The sequence below is a fragment of the Copadichromis virginalis genome, linkage group LG14 (genome assembly GCF_057382275.1).
Source record: "Copadichromis virginalis isolate Kocher_CV1m ecotype Utaka linkage group LG14, C_Virginalis_male_GT1.1, whole genome shotgun sequence".
Classification (NCBI taxonomy): domain Eukaryota; kingdom Metazoa; phylum Chordata; class Actinopteri; order Cichliformes; family Cichlidae; genus Copadichromis; species Copadichromis virginalis.
In genome coordinates, this window is record NC_140631.1 from 32039070 (window position 1) to 32053856 (window position 14787).

The 14787-nt window shown below is 38.6% G+C and overlaps 1 protein-coding gene and 1 long non-coding RNA gene across 3 annotated transcripts in view; both read right to left on the minus strand.

Annotated features, from left to right (window-relative positions):
- LOC146694334 (dehydrogenase/reductase SDR family member 11-like) overlaps positions 1-14787 on the minus strand; it is a 122514-nt gene that overhangs the window by 1144 nt on the left and 106583 nt on the right. Inside the window, exons 2-3 of the mRNA XM_085430501.1 lie at positions 5723-5932; positions 490-584 (exon numbers count right to left, since the gene is read on the minus strand). Of these exons, the coding sequence (XP_085286627.1) occupies positions 490-584; positions 5723-5932 (305 nt within the window). The remainder of the gene's footprint in view (positions 1-489; positions 585-5722; positions 5933-14787) is intronic.
- On the minus strand, positions 7693-9810 carry LOC146694335 (uncharacterized). 2 transcript variants are annotated; one of them, XR_014914878.1, is made up of 4 exons: positions 9571-9810; positions 9288-9404; positions 9068-9171; positions 7693-8963 (listed from the first exon to the last, which is right to left on the minus strand). It is a non-coding gene; the product is annotated as an uncharacterized LOC146694335 (long non-coding RNA). The 2 variants fall into 2 exon arrangements; XR_014914877.1 differs by having other exon boundaries at positions 9288-9810.

The window sequence follows — 14787 nt, forward strand, 5'->3', positions numbered from 1 at the left end:
TGGATTTGTGAGATAAGTTGTGAGATAACAGTGTTAACCACTGCATCACTATGCTGTTGTGCTGTAATTTAAAGGTTTCTATATAATGTATAACCAGGAAGGTACTTGTGTTTTGAGATTTAAAAAAAGCAAAACATTTCTCGGTTCTGGCAATTAGATTTGGTTTCATTTTTCTTGATGATTTTCATAGTAAACTCAAAAATCTTTTAGTTCTGAACTGCTAGCTGGCCAATGAAAGCAATATGAAGATGTCCCTTTTGGTTCTAATATATTGTTATTGACACAGCAGTCTGGTATTTATTTTTATTGGACCTACCAGTAATAAAAACACTCATTGGCTATAGTAGGGTTCTTAAAGGGGGAGATACAATGTGTGCTGTGAGAAAAGTCCATTGTGCAGAGTTGCCAAAAGAATGACTGAATTATAAGATGTTTGTGTAAACTGCACAAGCATACCCATCACTGTCCATCAGTAAAATAAAACTGCACCTGTTTATGTTTATGATGTGCCCATCGTCCACATTTCTCTCTTTCATTGACTGATAAGCTTCACGTGCACAGATACACAGTGCAAGAACGTTCACCTGTAAGAAACCAGCAGTGAAATAAACGGTAAAACAAATATATGTAATCAATGCATCAAAATGATACTTTTCCTTGTTGCTATTTGCACTCAAGATGAACAAATTCTTTTAATTCAATTCAATTTTATTTATACAGAACGAAATCGCAACAACAGTCGCCTTAAGGTGCTTTATATTTTAAGGTAGACCCTAATACATACAGAGAAAAAACCCCAACAATACAATGACCCCCTATGATCAAGCAAAGTGGTGACAGTGGTAAGGAAAAACTCCCTTCTAACAGGAAGAAACCTCCACCAGATCCAGGCTCAGGGACCGCGACCAGGTGGGGTGAGAGAAGGAAAACAGGATAAAAGACATGCTGTGGAAGAGAGCAGCTTACACCTGTTGCAGGATAGCTAAGGGAGGATTCAGAGTCACCTGATCCAGCCCTAACTATATGCTTTAGCAAAAAGGAGTTTTAAGCCTAATCTTAAAAGTAGAGATCGTGTCTGTCTCCCATATTCCACAGAAGAAAGGCCTGAAAACTGAAGGCTCCCATTCACCTTTTAAATACTCTAGGAACCACAAGTAAGCCTGTGGTCTGAGAGCGAAGTGCTCTAATGCAAGGATACAATACTATGACATCATTAAGATAAGATGGGGCCTGATTATTTAAGACCTTGTATGTGAGGAGCAGGATTTTTTAATTCAATTCTGGATTTAACAGGGAGCCAATGAAGGGAAGCCAGTATAGGAGAAATATGCTCTCTCTTTTAGTCCCTGTCAGTACTCTTGCTGCAGCAGTTTAGATTAACTGAAGGCTTTTCAGGAAGTTTTTAGGACTTCCTGATAATAATGAATTACACTAATCCAGCCTAAAAGTAATAAATGCATCAACTAGTTTTTCAGCATCACTCTGAGACAGGATATTTCTAATTTTAGAGATACTGTGCAAATGGAAAAAAAGCAGTCCTACATATTTGTTTAAAATGTACATTAAGGGCCCTCAGAGGTCCTTAGGGACATTTATTGTCTTTTGCATTTTTAATTTTAAACCATTTTCACTGTGTTGAGTGGAATATAGCCAAATTTGTCAAAGAAATTTCTTTTTAATTATATTTTATAATTGTGGTGTAAATTCATTGAATTAGCCTAAAATGGCTAAGCTACAGAAATGCATCCACCTTAGTCCCTTTGGACAAAAATGTCCACATTGAAACCCATTATAAACGCTATTTTTCACGCCAGAAAAATTACGGTCAAAGGGATCGTCAGGTTTCCAGCTTAGGTTTCGTTTTGGACTACAGGCCTTAGAGTTGTAATTTTTTTATTTGTCCACCGGGTGGCGCCCTTGCTTCACATTTGACCTCTGCTGGAAAACAGCGGGCTGCTTGGACAGACCTGCCGGAAATGAAGCCTCATCTCCGGCGTGCAGCAGCGGCTTCGCCCGCTGATCGGGCGGGACCATTTTTTGGTCCCTAGGACCATGAGAGGGTGCATTTTTTTTTTTAGTCAACAGGAAATGACGTATTTGTTGTCACGTGGTATCGGGCGTGTATGCTGGAAAAAGGGGTCCCCGGTGATCGTGCCCCGGTAATCGTCGCGACTTACCCCGGCAAGATGCACTTATTTCGGCCTAGAGGAGGAGCATTTGCCGCCTGGAGACCATTTTCTGGTCCTGAAAAAAAAAATAAAAGGCGATTGAAATGAATGTTGGTGCCAATCTTTAGTCCATCTAAAGGCCTAATTATAATAACAATTGAATATTACCTCAAATGTTTTTTTTGGAAAATATTCAAGTTTTATGTTTTTTGGGGCAAAAAAAGCAGTGCGCTCATGTGACGAAACCGGGATATAAAGGGTTAAAATCCGCGAAATGTAATTAAAACTTGACATGAATATTTCAAGGAGAAGTAGTTTTAAAAGACTGACCAATTTAAAGTGAAAAAAAATTAATATTTAATATTTTTATTGCACATTTTGGGGAATGGACATAGGCTTAAAGGTGGATGCATTTTTTTTTTTAATGTGCTCCTGCAAAAAAAATAATGGCAGGTCAAAATGAATTTTGGTGCCAATCTTTGGACCATCTAAAGGCCTAATTATAATAACAATCAAATATTACTTCAAATGTTTTTTTTGGAAAATATTTAGTTTTTTTGTTTTTTGGGCTAAAAAAAACAGGGCGCTCGTGTAATACAACTGGGATTTAAAGGGTTAAAACAACGAAAATATAATTAAAACTTTATATGAATATTTCAGGGAGAAGTAGTTTTAAAAGACTGACCAATTTAAAGTGGAAAAAAATATTAATACATAAGATTTTTATTGCACTTTTTGGGGAATGGACATTTATGTCCATTAGGGACCAAGGTGGATGTCTTTTTTAGGGATCTCCAAGTTAAGGGAAATATCCTAGTTAAAAATGACTCCACGGTTCCTCACAGTGTTACTGGAGGCCAAAGCAATGCCATCCAGAGTAAGTATCTGGTTAGATACCATATTTCTAGGAATTTTAGGGCCGAGTACAATAACCTCAGTTTTTTGTGAATTTAGAAACAGAAAATTGGAGGTCATCCAGGTCTGTATGCCTTTAAGACATTTTTCTAACACACATCAAACTAATTGGTGTGTTATCTGGCTTCATGCATAGATAAAGTTGGGTGTCATCTGCATAGCAGTGAAAATTCATCCTATGCCTTCTGATGATACTGCCTAAGGGAAGCATGTAAACTGGTCCTGGCACAGAAACTACAGAACAATTGGATGCTATTTGATCGATATGATACATGCCACTTCAGTGCAGTACCTGTAATACCTACAGCATGTTCTAATCGCTCTAATAGAATATTATGGTCAACATTATCGAACGCTGAGGTCTAGCAGGATAAGCTAGACTGACTACTGTCAGGGGCCAAGAAGATCATTTGTAAAATTCACTAAAAGTGAGTTAGCAAATGGCTGCAATCACAGCATTGTAAAATTGGTTCAGCGATGGTCTTTGTTCAGCGGTTGTTGATCTTTGGTCATGCCAGTTTGGATAGTAATAATCCAGGAGCTGACCTCACAGCCCATTTTTTTCATTCAGTGGGCTGGTTTCAGTCATTGTGCAAAGGTACTGTTTATGAGGTTGGGTCATCTGAAACTGAAGATGTCACTTGGATGAGTGACGAAACGTTTCTCCCACTGAGATGCTACGTCCAGATGATCAGAATCAATTTTTTGGGACTTATCTAAAGGCGTTTCTGTATTTTGATGAGCTCTGAAACCTGATTGAAACTCTTCAAATAAGCCATTTGTCTGCATATGATCTATTAGCTGTTTGACAATTTTTGAAATGAAAGGTTAGAAATTGGCCTATAAACATCTAAAACCACAGGGTCAAGAGATGGCTTTTTAAGTAACGGCTTTTTAAGTTTAACTACTGCCAGCTTGAAGGCCTGAAGTACATAGGCAACAGTCTTTCAGCAGTCTTGTAAGAATGGGGTCTATAAGACATGTTGATGGTTTGGAGGAAGTAATTACTTATGTTAACTCAGAAAGGTCAATTGGAAAAAAAGACTAAATAAATACAAATGGTACTCAAAGTATGTGTAGATAATGTTAGATCTGTGAGATCATTATGAGTAATTTTTTCTCTAATTGTTAAAATTTGATTTGTGAATAAATTCATTAAGTCATTCCTAGTTGACGTTAAAGGAATACTTTGCTCAACGGTGCTTTTCGTCAATTTTTTCACCTTTTGAGGGAAGCCAATTGAATCTAATAAAATATTAAATACCACGTTGATTGAGACTGTCATTTGTAACATTTACATGGATATCACCCATAATAATTATTTTATTTGAACAGAGCACTAAATCAGTTAAAAACTCAGAAAAATCAGACAGAAACTCTGTGTAAGGCCCAGGTGGACAATAGAAGATAACAAATACGACTGTTTTTTTGAGTTTTACAGCTGAGGTGGACAAGGCTAAGCATCAGGCTTTCAAATGAGTTAAAAGTATGTCTTGGTCTTTGGTTAATTAATAAGCTGGTGTGGAAAATTGCAGGCATACCTTCCCCCAGCCTGTGCCTCGAGGATTTTGATGGTAAATGAGACTCAGGAGTGTTGATTCATTTAAACTAACATAATCATCCTGCTGTAACCAGGTTTCTGTAAGGCAGAGTAAATCGATTTGTTGATCAATTATTAATTCATGTACTAACAGAGACTCGGAAGAGAGAGACCTAATGTTTATGTTTTACTCTTCGGTGCTCATGAGGATACTGTATTGTTCTTTCTTTGTGACTTTTTTAACATTTAAGTCGATTTTTGTTGATTTTTAATATTTTACTGAATTTGCATTTACCCTTAGCCAACATGTCTTAAAACAGAATCGCCAATTCCTAGAGTCTGATCTCCTGTGAGTGTGTCATTGAGTGGGGAAAAGTAGTTAGCCACATGAACAGGTTGGTAGTGTACCGGGGGCTATGATACGTCCTCCCCGTCATCCAGCCATCCTGTTTCCCCAGCTACTCGACAGTCTGCCGGGGGACACCTAATGGGGCCTGCGCTACCTTCTACCTTCGGCTGCACTGACTACAGGAGGCTGGCTAGCTAGAGAGTTTTCAAGGATGCAAAACCGAGTCTCGAATTCAATATCATTAAAATAAAAAATTTAAAAACTAAGCTAAGCTAGTGAATCCCTAAAGACACAGTGAGTGAATACAGAGACATAATTTAGCGAGTAAATACAGTTTTTATTACAACACATATGCTACACAAAAACATCACTGTGTGTTGCAACAGGAGGTGATACTCTACGCAGAGAGAGCGAACACCAAGTGAAAGCCTTTAGCCAGTTTTGCATAATATTTTATCTTTCTCATCTATTGTGATTGTGTATTTATTTTAACCAGATGGGGATTTTCATAGTTTGACATTTTAACACACTATTTATCCAACTTTTTGTATAAATAAAAGACATCTATCTCATTCTAAAAAATGATGATGACTCAATTTATCATTTCATTAGAATACAGTATTCTGCTGGGAAACCACTCCTGTGAATGCTTTCATATGTAGCACACAACAACATATAACATATGTTATCAATATTATATTGCATACCAACCAGGAATATTTTCTTTCTAAAATAACTCTGAGTTCTTACATCCCACATGTTTTTCCAGCCACTGGTTTTGCCATTTAGCAGCACCTCTGGATGAGCCAAGCCAGCGTTATTGATGCACACGTCCACGCCTTTGTGCTGCTCTTTGATCGTGGCGAACATGGACAGAATCTCCTCCTCTTTGGTCAAGTCACACTTGAAAGGCACCAAAACACCAGGGTGACCGGCGCTCTGACACTCTGCTGCCAGTTTCTGAAAACAAAAAGGAAAAGACGATACCTTGATAATCACCTTTGCATTCAGATTCTTGTGGTAAAAATACTCTGGTAAAAGTTGAATTATGGATTAAACTTCTTTACTAAGATAAAAGATACATTTTCCAGACTCTGAAATGAATTCAAAGCAAAAAAGTAAGAAGATAAGGAGTTTTCAATTATTTTACAAAGGAAACCCAACCTCATACAACTTTAACATAATAGCAAAATTAGTCATGGAAATGAAAACTTAATTTAAACATAAACTCTAATGAACACCTGAACGATAGTGAGAACACAAGCATAGACAAACAAATGAACTTATAGCTCTATTTGCTGCAGCCTACATTGTAGATGGATGAGTCTGCCTCTACATCTAAACAGAATATACATATACTAATTTAATAATATGAATACAATACATCATTATATAATTATTATTAATATACTATATGAGTATAGTCAGGGGCTAAAATGGGATTTGCAGATTTGAGAACCCTAAGATCACTGTAGTGGTTATAGCAGTGTGTGGAAAGGAATCAGGAGTCACAATAGGCTCTATTGAGAGCTCCAGCAGATTTGTCTACAGGCTGTGATCAGCTGACCTGTGCTGTGGCTGTTTACCCGAGGTATACTGCTCTTTGTGGATTTACACAACTCATCAGTATGTAAGTTATCATGTCTGACTTCCGTCTCCTATACTGCCAAGTGCCAACATACTGTTTATACCATTTTTTTTATTTTACTGCATAGTACACAGCTTGGATCTGGTATTGTGCAGCTTATTTTAAACCATGCATATAGACCAATATATACAGCATAAATGATTTACTGTAAAACAAACAGTGTAACGGCGGATATGTAAAGCTAGCTCAACAACACGTAATATAACTATTCTGTAAAATAGTCAGATGTCAGATGTCTATTCATATTAATGTACAGAATTCACCTGCTTGCTACTACTACTGCACATTCACCCAATGTATATACTATATGTTCTCCCCCCCATTTTTGCACATGTCGAGGAGCGTGTCAGGCTACATTTCACTGTGTGTTATACAGTGAAATGTAGCCTGACACGGGTTACAAGTATAAGTATAACTTATACTTGTATAACTATGCATGTGACAAATAAAGAACCTTGAACCTTGAACGTTTGTGCTTTTATTTTGGTAACTTCCTGTGTGACCGAAAGTGAATGTTGTAACGGTAACTAGCTTGATGTACAAAAAAGACGCAAGAAAACGGTAAACTACTGCTAACAGAGAAAACTGCCAAAAAGTGATTTGCCTGCCAAAAAGTGATTTCCAATGTTTCCGTGTATTTTTTATGTGTAATATCTTTACGTATGTTGGTAAATAGACTTCGGTGAACAGCGTTTACAAAGGGGTTATATATAGAACTAGAAAGTGCATTTTCTGAAGAAACTGCAGTGTGAATGCTTGAATCTGAATGTATGCACTGAAATGAATTAATTGCTGAATGTTAAGTTAAAAATCTGAATGAGCTGGAAAATACAGAATTTTTAACCTGAAAATAAAAGTGCAGAACTTTTGAAAGCTGATGTTCACACAGAAGAAGTTGGAAAAAGCTAAGCATGTTTAAAATGTAAATAATAAAAAGATGAGTAATGACAAAAGAAAATTTAGAGTCAGAAAACCTCTGAATGAATATTAAAAGTTCATATTCTTCTAATTGAAATGAACTTAAAAGATGAACAAACATTCTGCAGAAAATACGAACTTTAATATACAGCATGATGTTTTTCAGACATATACACATGTGTATATCATGTTTAATAGTATTACATACATCAATTTGTTTTGTATGTCATAGAAAATAACATAAAAATCTTAAGTCATATACAGCTTCTTTCTGAAAAGGACTGGTAGAATAAAGAAAAATAACTAAATTAAATAACTAAATAAAAAATAATGAGCAACATATGAAATACATGAAAATTCAACTTTTAAAACCACAATCCTGAACCTTTAAATTGTGTTGGTTTCTTAGAACATGGCTGAACAGCTGTTTCTATCGGTCTACTTAATCTTCTGATCTGTCTACACATCTTTTTATTACTCATTCTTTTTTATGTTTTAATGTAAACAGAGTCCACACAGTGGTAAAAGAGAACTGTATAGAGATTTGTGAGTAAACTCAAATGAAAGCCTAAGGTGGTGACACAGTTTAACACATGCAAATAATCAAATAAACACATTAGTCCTTTTTGTGAACATGGATAAATAAGTATCAATACAGCATTGTTCAGCCATGCCACTAAATGCTTTTTTACACATTGTTTTAACCTGGGCTCAGACACAAAGTCCCAAATTTAGTTAGTCCCTGACTTTGAGTTGTGGTTATGACTAATTATTATACACAAGGCTTTATCTATCTAAACTCTAAGGACACAAATATGAAAAAACCTATACTTACCAGCTGATACCCCACACTACACACTAGGTGTGCCATGTGACCTGAAACTTTGGTACAAAATCATCATAATCATTCTGTTAACACTGTTTTTTAACACTGTTTGTGTTGCTGTTCAGCAGTTTAAAATGTTTTAGATTGGATTACATGGAATGAATTTGAATTTTCTTGGGGGTTTTTGTATGTGTTTCGTTCTCAGCAGATTTTTTCTTCCATACTGTTGAATTCCAGTTACCACATTTCTGGTCATATGACATCCCAAGTGCCCACTTAAAAAAATCCCCACAGTTAATTCAACATTAAAACAAAATAAAAATATGTTAAATAAATAAAGGTTTGCTCTGTGATGAAATACTAAATAAGCATACATTGTACAGAGCACTAACAATGAAAACAATCCTTTAGCCTGTTGATCAGAGAGAGGCAGTCATTATGTCCATTTAAAACCTGTAATCACAGAGCACAATGTTTCTGTGAAACTATGAAGTCCCATATGATCCTCATCACGTCCAGTGACTTCAGAGTGGATCCTCCCTGTCATCCGGCCAGTGTTTGATGTGTGGCAAGCAGCACAGAAGCAGGATAGCTGAGGACTTTAAAAGAAGAGCAGAAAACGGGAACATATGTAGTTGTAAATGTAAATATCAGTGATACTTGTCTTGTCAAAGGGAATAAAATAATGAAAATGTTAACTTACACACTCATTTAGAGAGGATCTTGACACTGCACAGAGGAGGCACAGTCAGTCTGACAATGATGGTGATCTCCAGGGATGTTTTCCTGCAGCAACATTCCTGCCAACTGGCCATATGATCCAGAGTAGTTGGTTTGTAATGAACAGAAAGGTGTATATGTTAGGTAGTGTGCACTCAGAGCTGGTCCTAAGAAACAAACACATCCTGTAATAAACTGAATACCTGTAGTAGTGCTGCTGCAAATATGAAGCCCTTCTATCATGAGTGGTTTCAAAGAAGGTGTTTTGGAGGCTCAGTCACAGAAACTGTGCAGTCTGTTCAGTCCTGAGTGTCTCAGCTCTGATGGGGATGGATCACAGAGGGAAACACCTGAGTACAGACATTACAATACACTCTAACACTCCTAAGGTCAAGTGAAAACACAATTTAAACACTTTACAAAGAATGAATACATGTTTTCATGGAAATTATGTCATTAACCCTTTTTGTTGTGAGTAAATCTCACCGACTGCTTGTGGGACAAGCTAGAAGGAGGACTTATCACAGAATGTCTCCTGTGCTCCAGATGTGAAGTCTCACGCTCTGATCGTACGGCGATGAAGATGGTGATGATGAAGCCTCTCTGATCTGTGGCATTACAGTTTCTAGCTGCTATGTGCTTCACACTGTTGGATCTTACATGTGAAGCTTGGAGAAGACACAGGAGGACTGTGTCTCTCTTAAAAAAGAAAAAGAAAAAAGGAAACCTAACACCCCCCCCCTCAGCTCCCACCGTAAACCCCCCCCCCCCACTCAACTCCCCAACCTCACACCATCCAATGTCTATACAAATGTAGGGTATCAGCTGGTAACAGAAAGCAAGTGTTACATATGTACTACTTATGTAACACTGCTGAAACATTTCTGGCCAGAAATGTGCAGTTATCAACCCAGACCCACCCTGATGATTGCACTGGCCGAAACATGATAAAAGCTCATAAAAATGTATGTTTCATCGAAAGATTTGTCCAAAAATATAATCGTATACTTTTGAAAAAGTTTAAAGTTTATAACAAACCAAAATAATAACATTTTTGTAAATAGTATTTCAAAATAGAGGCACACATAAAGTGGCTTAACTGTCATTATTGCTGTAATTAGGTTTGTTTGTTTGTTTGTTTGTTTGTTTGTTTGTTTGTTTTTTTAAAAAGCAACCTTTAGTCATTATTGTTCTCTCAGAAACAATGAAGAAGCTGTTGAACATTTATGTGTTGTGTAGGCAATCCTCTGGTCCACCCTCCCTCCCTCCCAGCCACAGTGAGACTGGGGCAGCCTGGCAGGATGTTGAAGCCTGGCTGCAGAGAGGATATGCCTACACTATTCATTTTAAACTGCTATATTTGATTTTTCTGACATTTATAGGTTACTGTTAGTGAACTTTAGATTTTCTGTGATAAATAAAATTGTCATCTTTTACTGATATCATTACTTAATTCATGTAATTGTATTTTATGTAAACAATTCAACCATTATACTGCAATGCAGAGCGTCAACTTTTAAATATCGCTCTACTTTCTTAAGTCATTCAAAAATATAGATATTACTTACTGTATTCAAAGATCTAGATCATGAATCATCACAGGACAATACACAGTATACTGGGTCATGGTAACTATGGTATGTCTTCATGACTCCAGAATGGAGACATCGATCTGACTGAGAAATGAAAATTAGGTCAAGCAGTGTGTTCTTCTCTGTGGTAGGGGCAGTGATGACCTGTGCGTATCCCCTAGACTCAAACAGCTCCAGGATTGGTTTGTTTGCACTGGATAAAACATTCTCATTAAAATCACCACAAACTATGATGGGATGACAGTCCATGATCTCCAATGAGTCTAATAGGCTTACCAGGTTTTTCAGGAATGGCCTCAGAGTGTAGTCTGGAGGTCTGTATACAACTGCAATCAGAGCACTGACTGGTGCTTCAACCTTTAAAGCCAGAAATTCAAGGTCAGTTACATTATGGATGTACTGTTTTTCATGCACTTGAATGTCACTTTTCACATAAACAGCAACTCCACCACCACTTCTGTTTGCCATCTGGGGAAAGTTTGTGTAGGACAGGTGTCTGTTGCGTTTGAACAAATTGTAATTTTCCAAGTGGAGACTCTCTGCGACAAAAGAGCCCCGCAGGTGTGTTTCTGTTAGGCACAAAACATCTGCTAGACACAATTCATGGTGACTTTTGATGTCATTAATGTGAGCTGGCAGTCCCTCTGTATTATGATGAACAATGGTGAAAACCTCTGACCTGCTCAGTGTTTGCCTCACGTGTAGAAGAGGCATCATGTCATCAAGGTTGGCTTGTCTCATGTTCTCAAGCGCTGCAGTGATTTCTGGGTTGGTGAATATTTTTTTCTCCTCCATATCAAGAAGATACAGTCCACTGAGAGACGTCACTCTACTGACAGCTACGTAGGCCATGCCGGGCTCAAAAATGCTCTTAAGAGAGACAACAGCTGATGTAGTTGTCATACCCTGTACCTTATGTATTGTACATGCAAAGGCCAGCTTCACTGGGAACTGTCTTCGTACCACTCCTTTCTGCTTCAGATTCTCCTCTGCTCTCTCAATGTACACCATGTCGTCTGCTGGTGTGCGGTTATTCTTTCCAGATGTCTCATTATCCATTTTAAGTCCAAGCTTGATGATGTGTTGGTCGTTTTCAGAGTGAACTACTCTAAGTAGTATTCCAAAAGCTCCATTAACCAAACCATTTTGTATGTCAATGTTTCTGGTGAGCATGACACGAGCTCCTTCTGCAACTTTCAGTGTGTCTGGTAACTCGTTTTTACCTCCTTTCAATGGTCTGTCTTGAAGTGCCATTCTGCCAGTTCTAGGATCTTTTCTATAATCATCTGCATGGATGTCAATGATATGAGTGTGGAGCAGAGCCAGTGTTGCAGAGTTGTGTGCATCCACTTCTTTATTAGTTGCAAAAATGTGCAACGCATCAGTTGGACAATGGGCTGGTTCAGTTATGGCCTGTGACAACAAATTTCTATCTGCTTCGCAAAGCTCATCCAACTTTCCTTTCACACGAATTCTGTTCAGCATCTCTGCAAAGACAACATCATCTTTCTGACGCATAATCTCAGTCAGAGTGATCATCTGAAAATGCTCCCGCCACAGGTCGATCTCGAACGGGTCGTGCACACAGAGAGGTTTAGACTGTCGCACTGGGGGTAGCTGATAGAAGTCTCCGACAGCAAGGACTGACATGCCTCCAAAGGGTCTCCGAGTCCCTTTGATCTGTTTGAGTCTTGCATCTACATATGCAAACAGATGTCTTGACACCATAGACACTTCGTCAATGACGATTATTTCAGCATTCAAAAGTTCTGATCTGACTTCATCCAGCTGATTGCCAAGTCCCTGAATGGGAGGTTTTAAGCTTCTAGGCAGCTTGAGAAGAGAATGCAGTGTTGTTCCAGAAATGTTAAAAGCTGCAGTCCCAGTGAAAGCAGTTAACAGGACAGTGGGTTTTGATATGTCAACGTCGTCTGCATATCTGGGCACTTTGCTCAGTATCTTAGATGCTTCTGAGTAGATGCATTTGATAAGATGTGATTTTCCTGTTCCAGCACCACCATTAATATAAAAGAAAAACTGCTCTGGATTTAGAGCACAGACTCTTTTAATGCACCAGTCTCTAACTGCATAAAATATGCAGGCTTGCTTCTTGTTCAGATTCTGAAACATCTGACGTAACAATGTGGGATCAATAGCAGGGGGTTCCCTGATGGCTCTGACTTCTGTTGAAGCATCAGCCTGACGGCTGTAGTCGGGCACATCTTCCTGTTCATTTTCATTGTCTCGCTCTCTTTCTTGTTCGACAAGTGGCAACCTTACGAGATCTGATTCAGGTGCCAGATTACACCATTCGTCAGTCACACCTCTGTTCTGCTCATATTCCTCAACAGCGCTCTCGATCTCCTCACTGTTTTTCTCATATTTTTCTCTGTTTCTTTTGACAATGTGTTGCACGTACTCAAGATGGTCAGTACCTGGTAGCTGTACACAGCCAGCACCATAGAAAGCCTGATAGGTTGGCAACGATGGTGTTTTCAGTTCGTGGTCTGAACGATGAGGAAGGTACAGTTTAAGCAGTCTTCCGTAATATTGCTCTGGATGTTTTTCTTGTGAGCAGCGGTGAAATCTGATGATAGCAGGCTTATTGTTTTTGCGCCTTTGCACAAACCCCATCTCATTGAGAAGGGGCAAAACATCTTTACCTTTTTTCTGTTGGCCATAGACAATCCTGCAAGTAGCAGCAAAGTCTGCCATGCACATCTCCTCATACTCTGGTGTTTCAGGTCTGGCTTTGTATTTGTCATTCAAAGATGTCATCCAAACATTGGAAGACTCAGGTGTTGTGTTGTCCAGAACTGACAGGGGACGACTCATTTTCACAGGATTATCATCAGTTGGTATGAATATTACAGCACGTGAACATTGCTTCATGTGAAGACCACATGCACGAGCAACACATTCTTGTGCACTGATCTCTCGCTTCTTTGAATATGCCTGCATGACGGCTCTCATTTCATCGCACTCATTTACACTGTCCTTATGGGAGTTCTCAATGACAGTTTTCAGGTACTCAGATAGCCCGCCCTCTTTTTTTGATATATATTTCATTAAATAATTTGCAGCACCAAAAGCATCTAAAACAAAGCTTATGTCGATATTACTGTTCCAGGCTTCAAGCAAATGTGGATTATAGCCATTTATCCAAGAGTCTTTTGGATCACGCTTTAGTATGATCGTACTCCTCATGTTCATTTTATTCAGGTATCTCTGATATTCTGCATGTGTCAAGTTGCATCTTGCCAAGAGCTGCTCTAAACTCATGGAAGCAGTTTCAGGTTCATTCAGCAGCTGGTTCAGTGGTCTGAGCTTGTTCTTTGCTGTTTCTACTTCCAGTGCATCATCCTCACTGGGTCTTGTGATCATTGTCTCATTGCAGGGTGGTTTGGGAAAACCAAAACGGCACCCGGAGCTTAAACTCCTAAAGCATGTCTTTGTGTGGTTCTTACTATGTTTTTGCACTTCTGTTACTTTCTTGTACAGTTCAGGTTGTTTATGTGGATCAGGCAGCTGAGCTGTGATGTATTTGTTTATAAAATCAAGAACAGTTTGCTCATCATCCTCCTCAAACACAGGAGCACCTTCTACCCACAGGAGACAGTGTATGTGTGGGCTTCCTCTGTGCTGAAACTCAACTCTGTAAAAGTAGTCAATGACTTTGCCAAGTGGCTCTGCGGGAGATAAGAGTAAATCTCTGAATAATGCTTCAACTCTCTTGTCAAACATGCGCATTGTTGTGACAGGATTGCTTCTCAGGATGTCACACTTTGCTGACCAGTCGAGTCCTTCAAAATTCACTTGTTCACCTTGCTGCCTTGTTATTGCCTCGATCACTTCAGGCCAGCGCATTTCAGCAGCTGAAAATGTGCAAAAGAACGTGGGAGTTCCCAACTGTCTGATCATGGCAAAAAGATCTCTTGTTGTTTTCTCCCAATAGGCTGGGGTTCCTCTCAGAGGCTGCATGAATCTCACTGCGTCTTTATTTCGCACCAGTTTCTCCACCTCATGTTTATCTTGTAACATGCCTGAGGTTATTTTTCTCCCATCTCTGGTCAGAGGCTTTGCCTTTCTTAACTGTATCGTCATGCTGGAA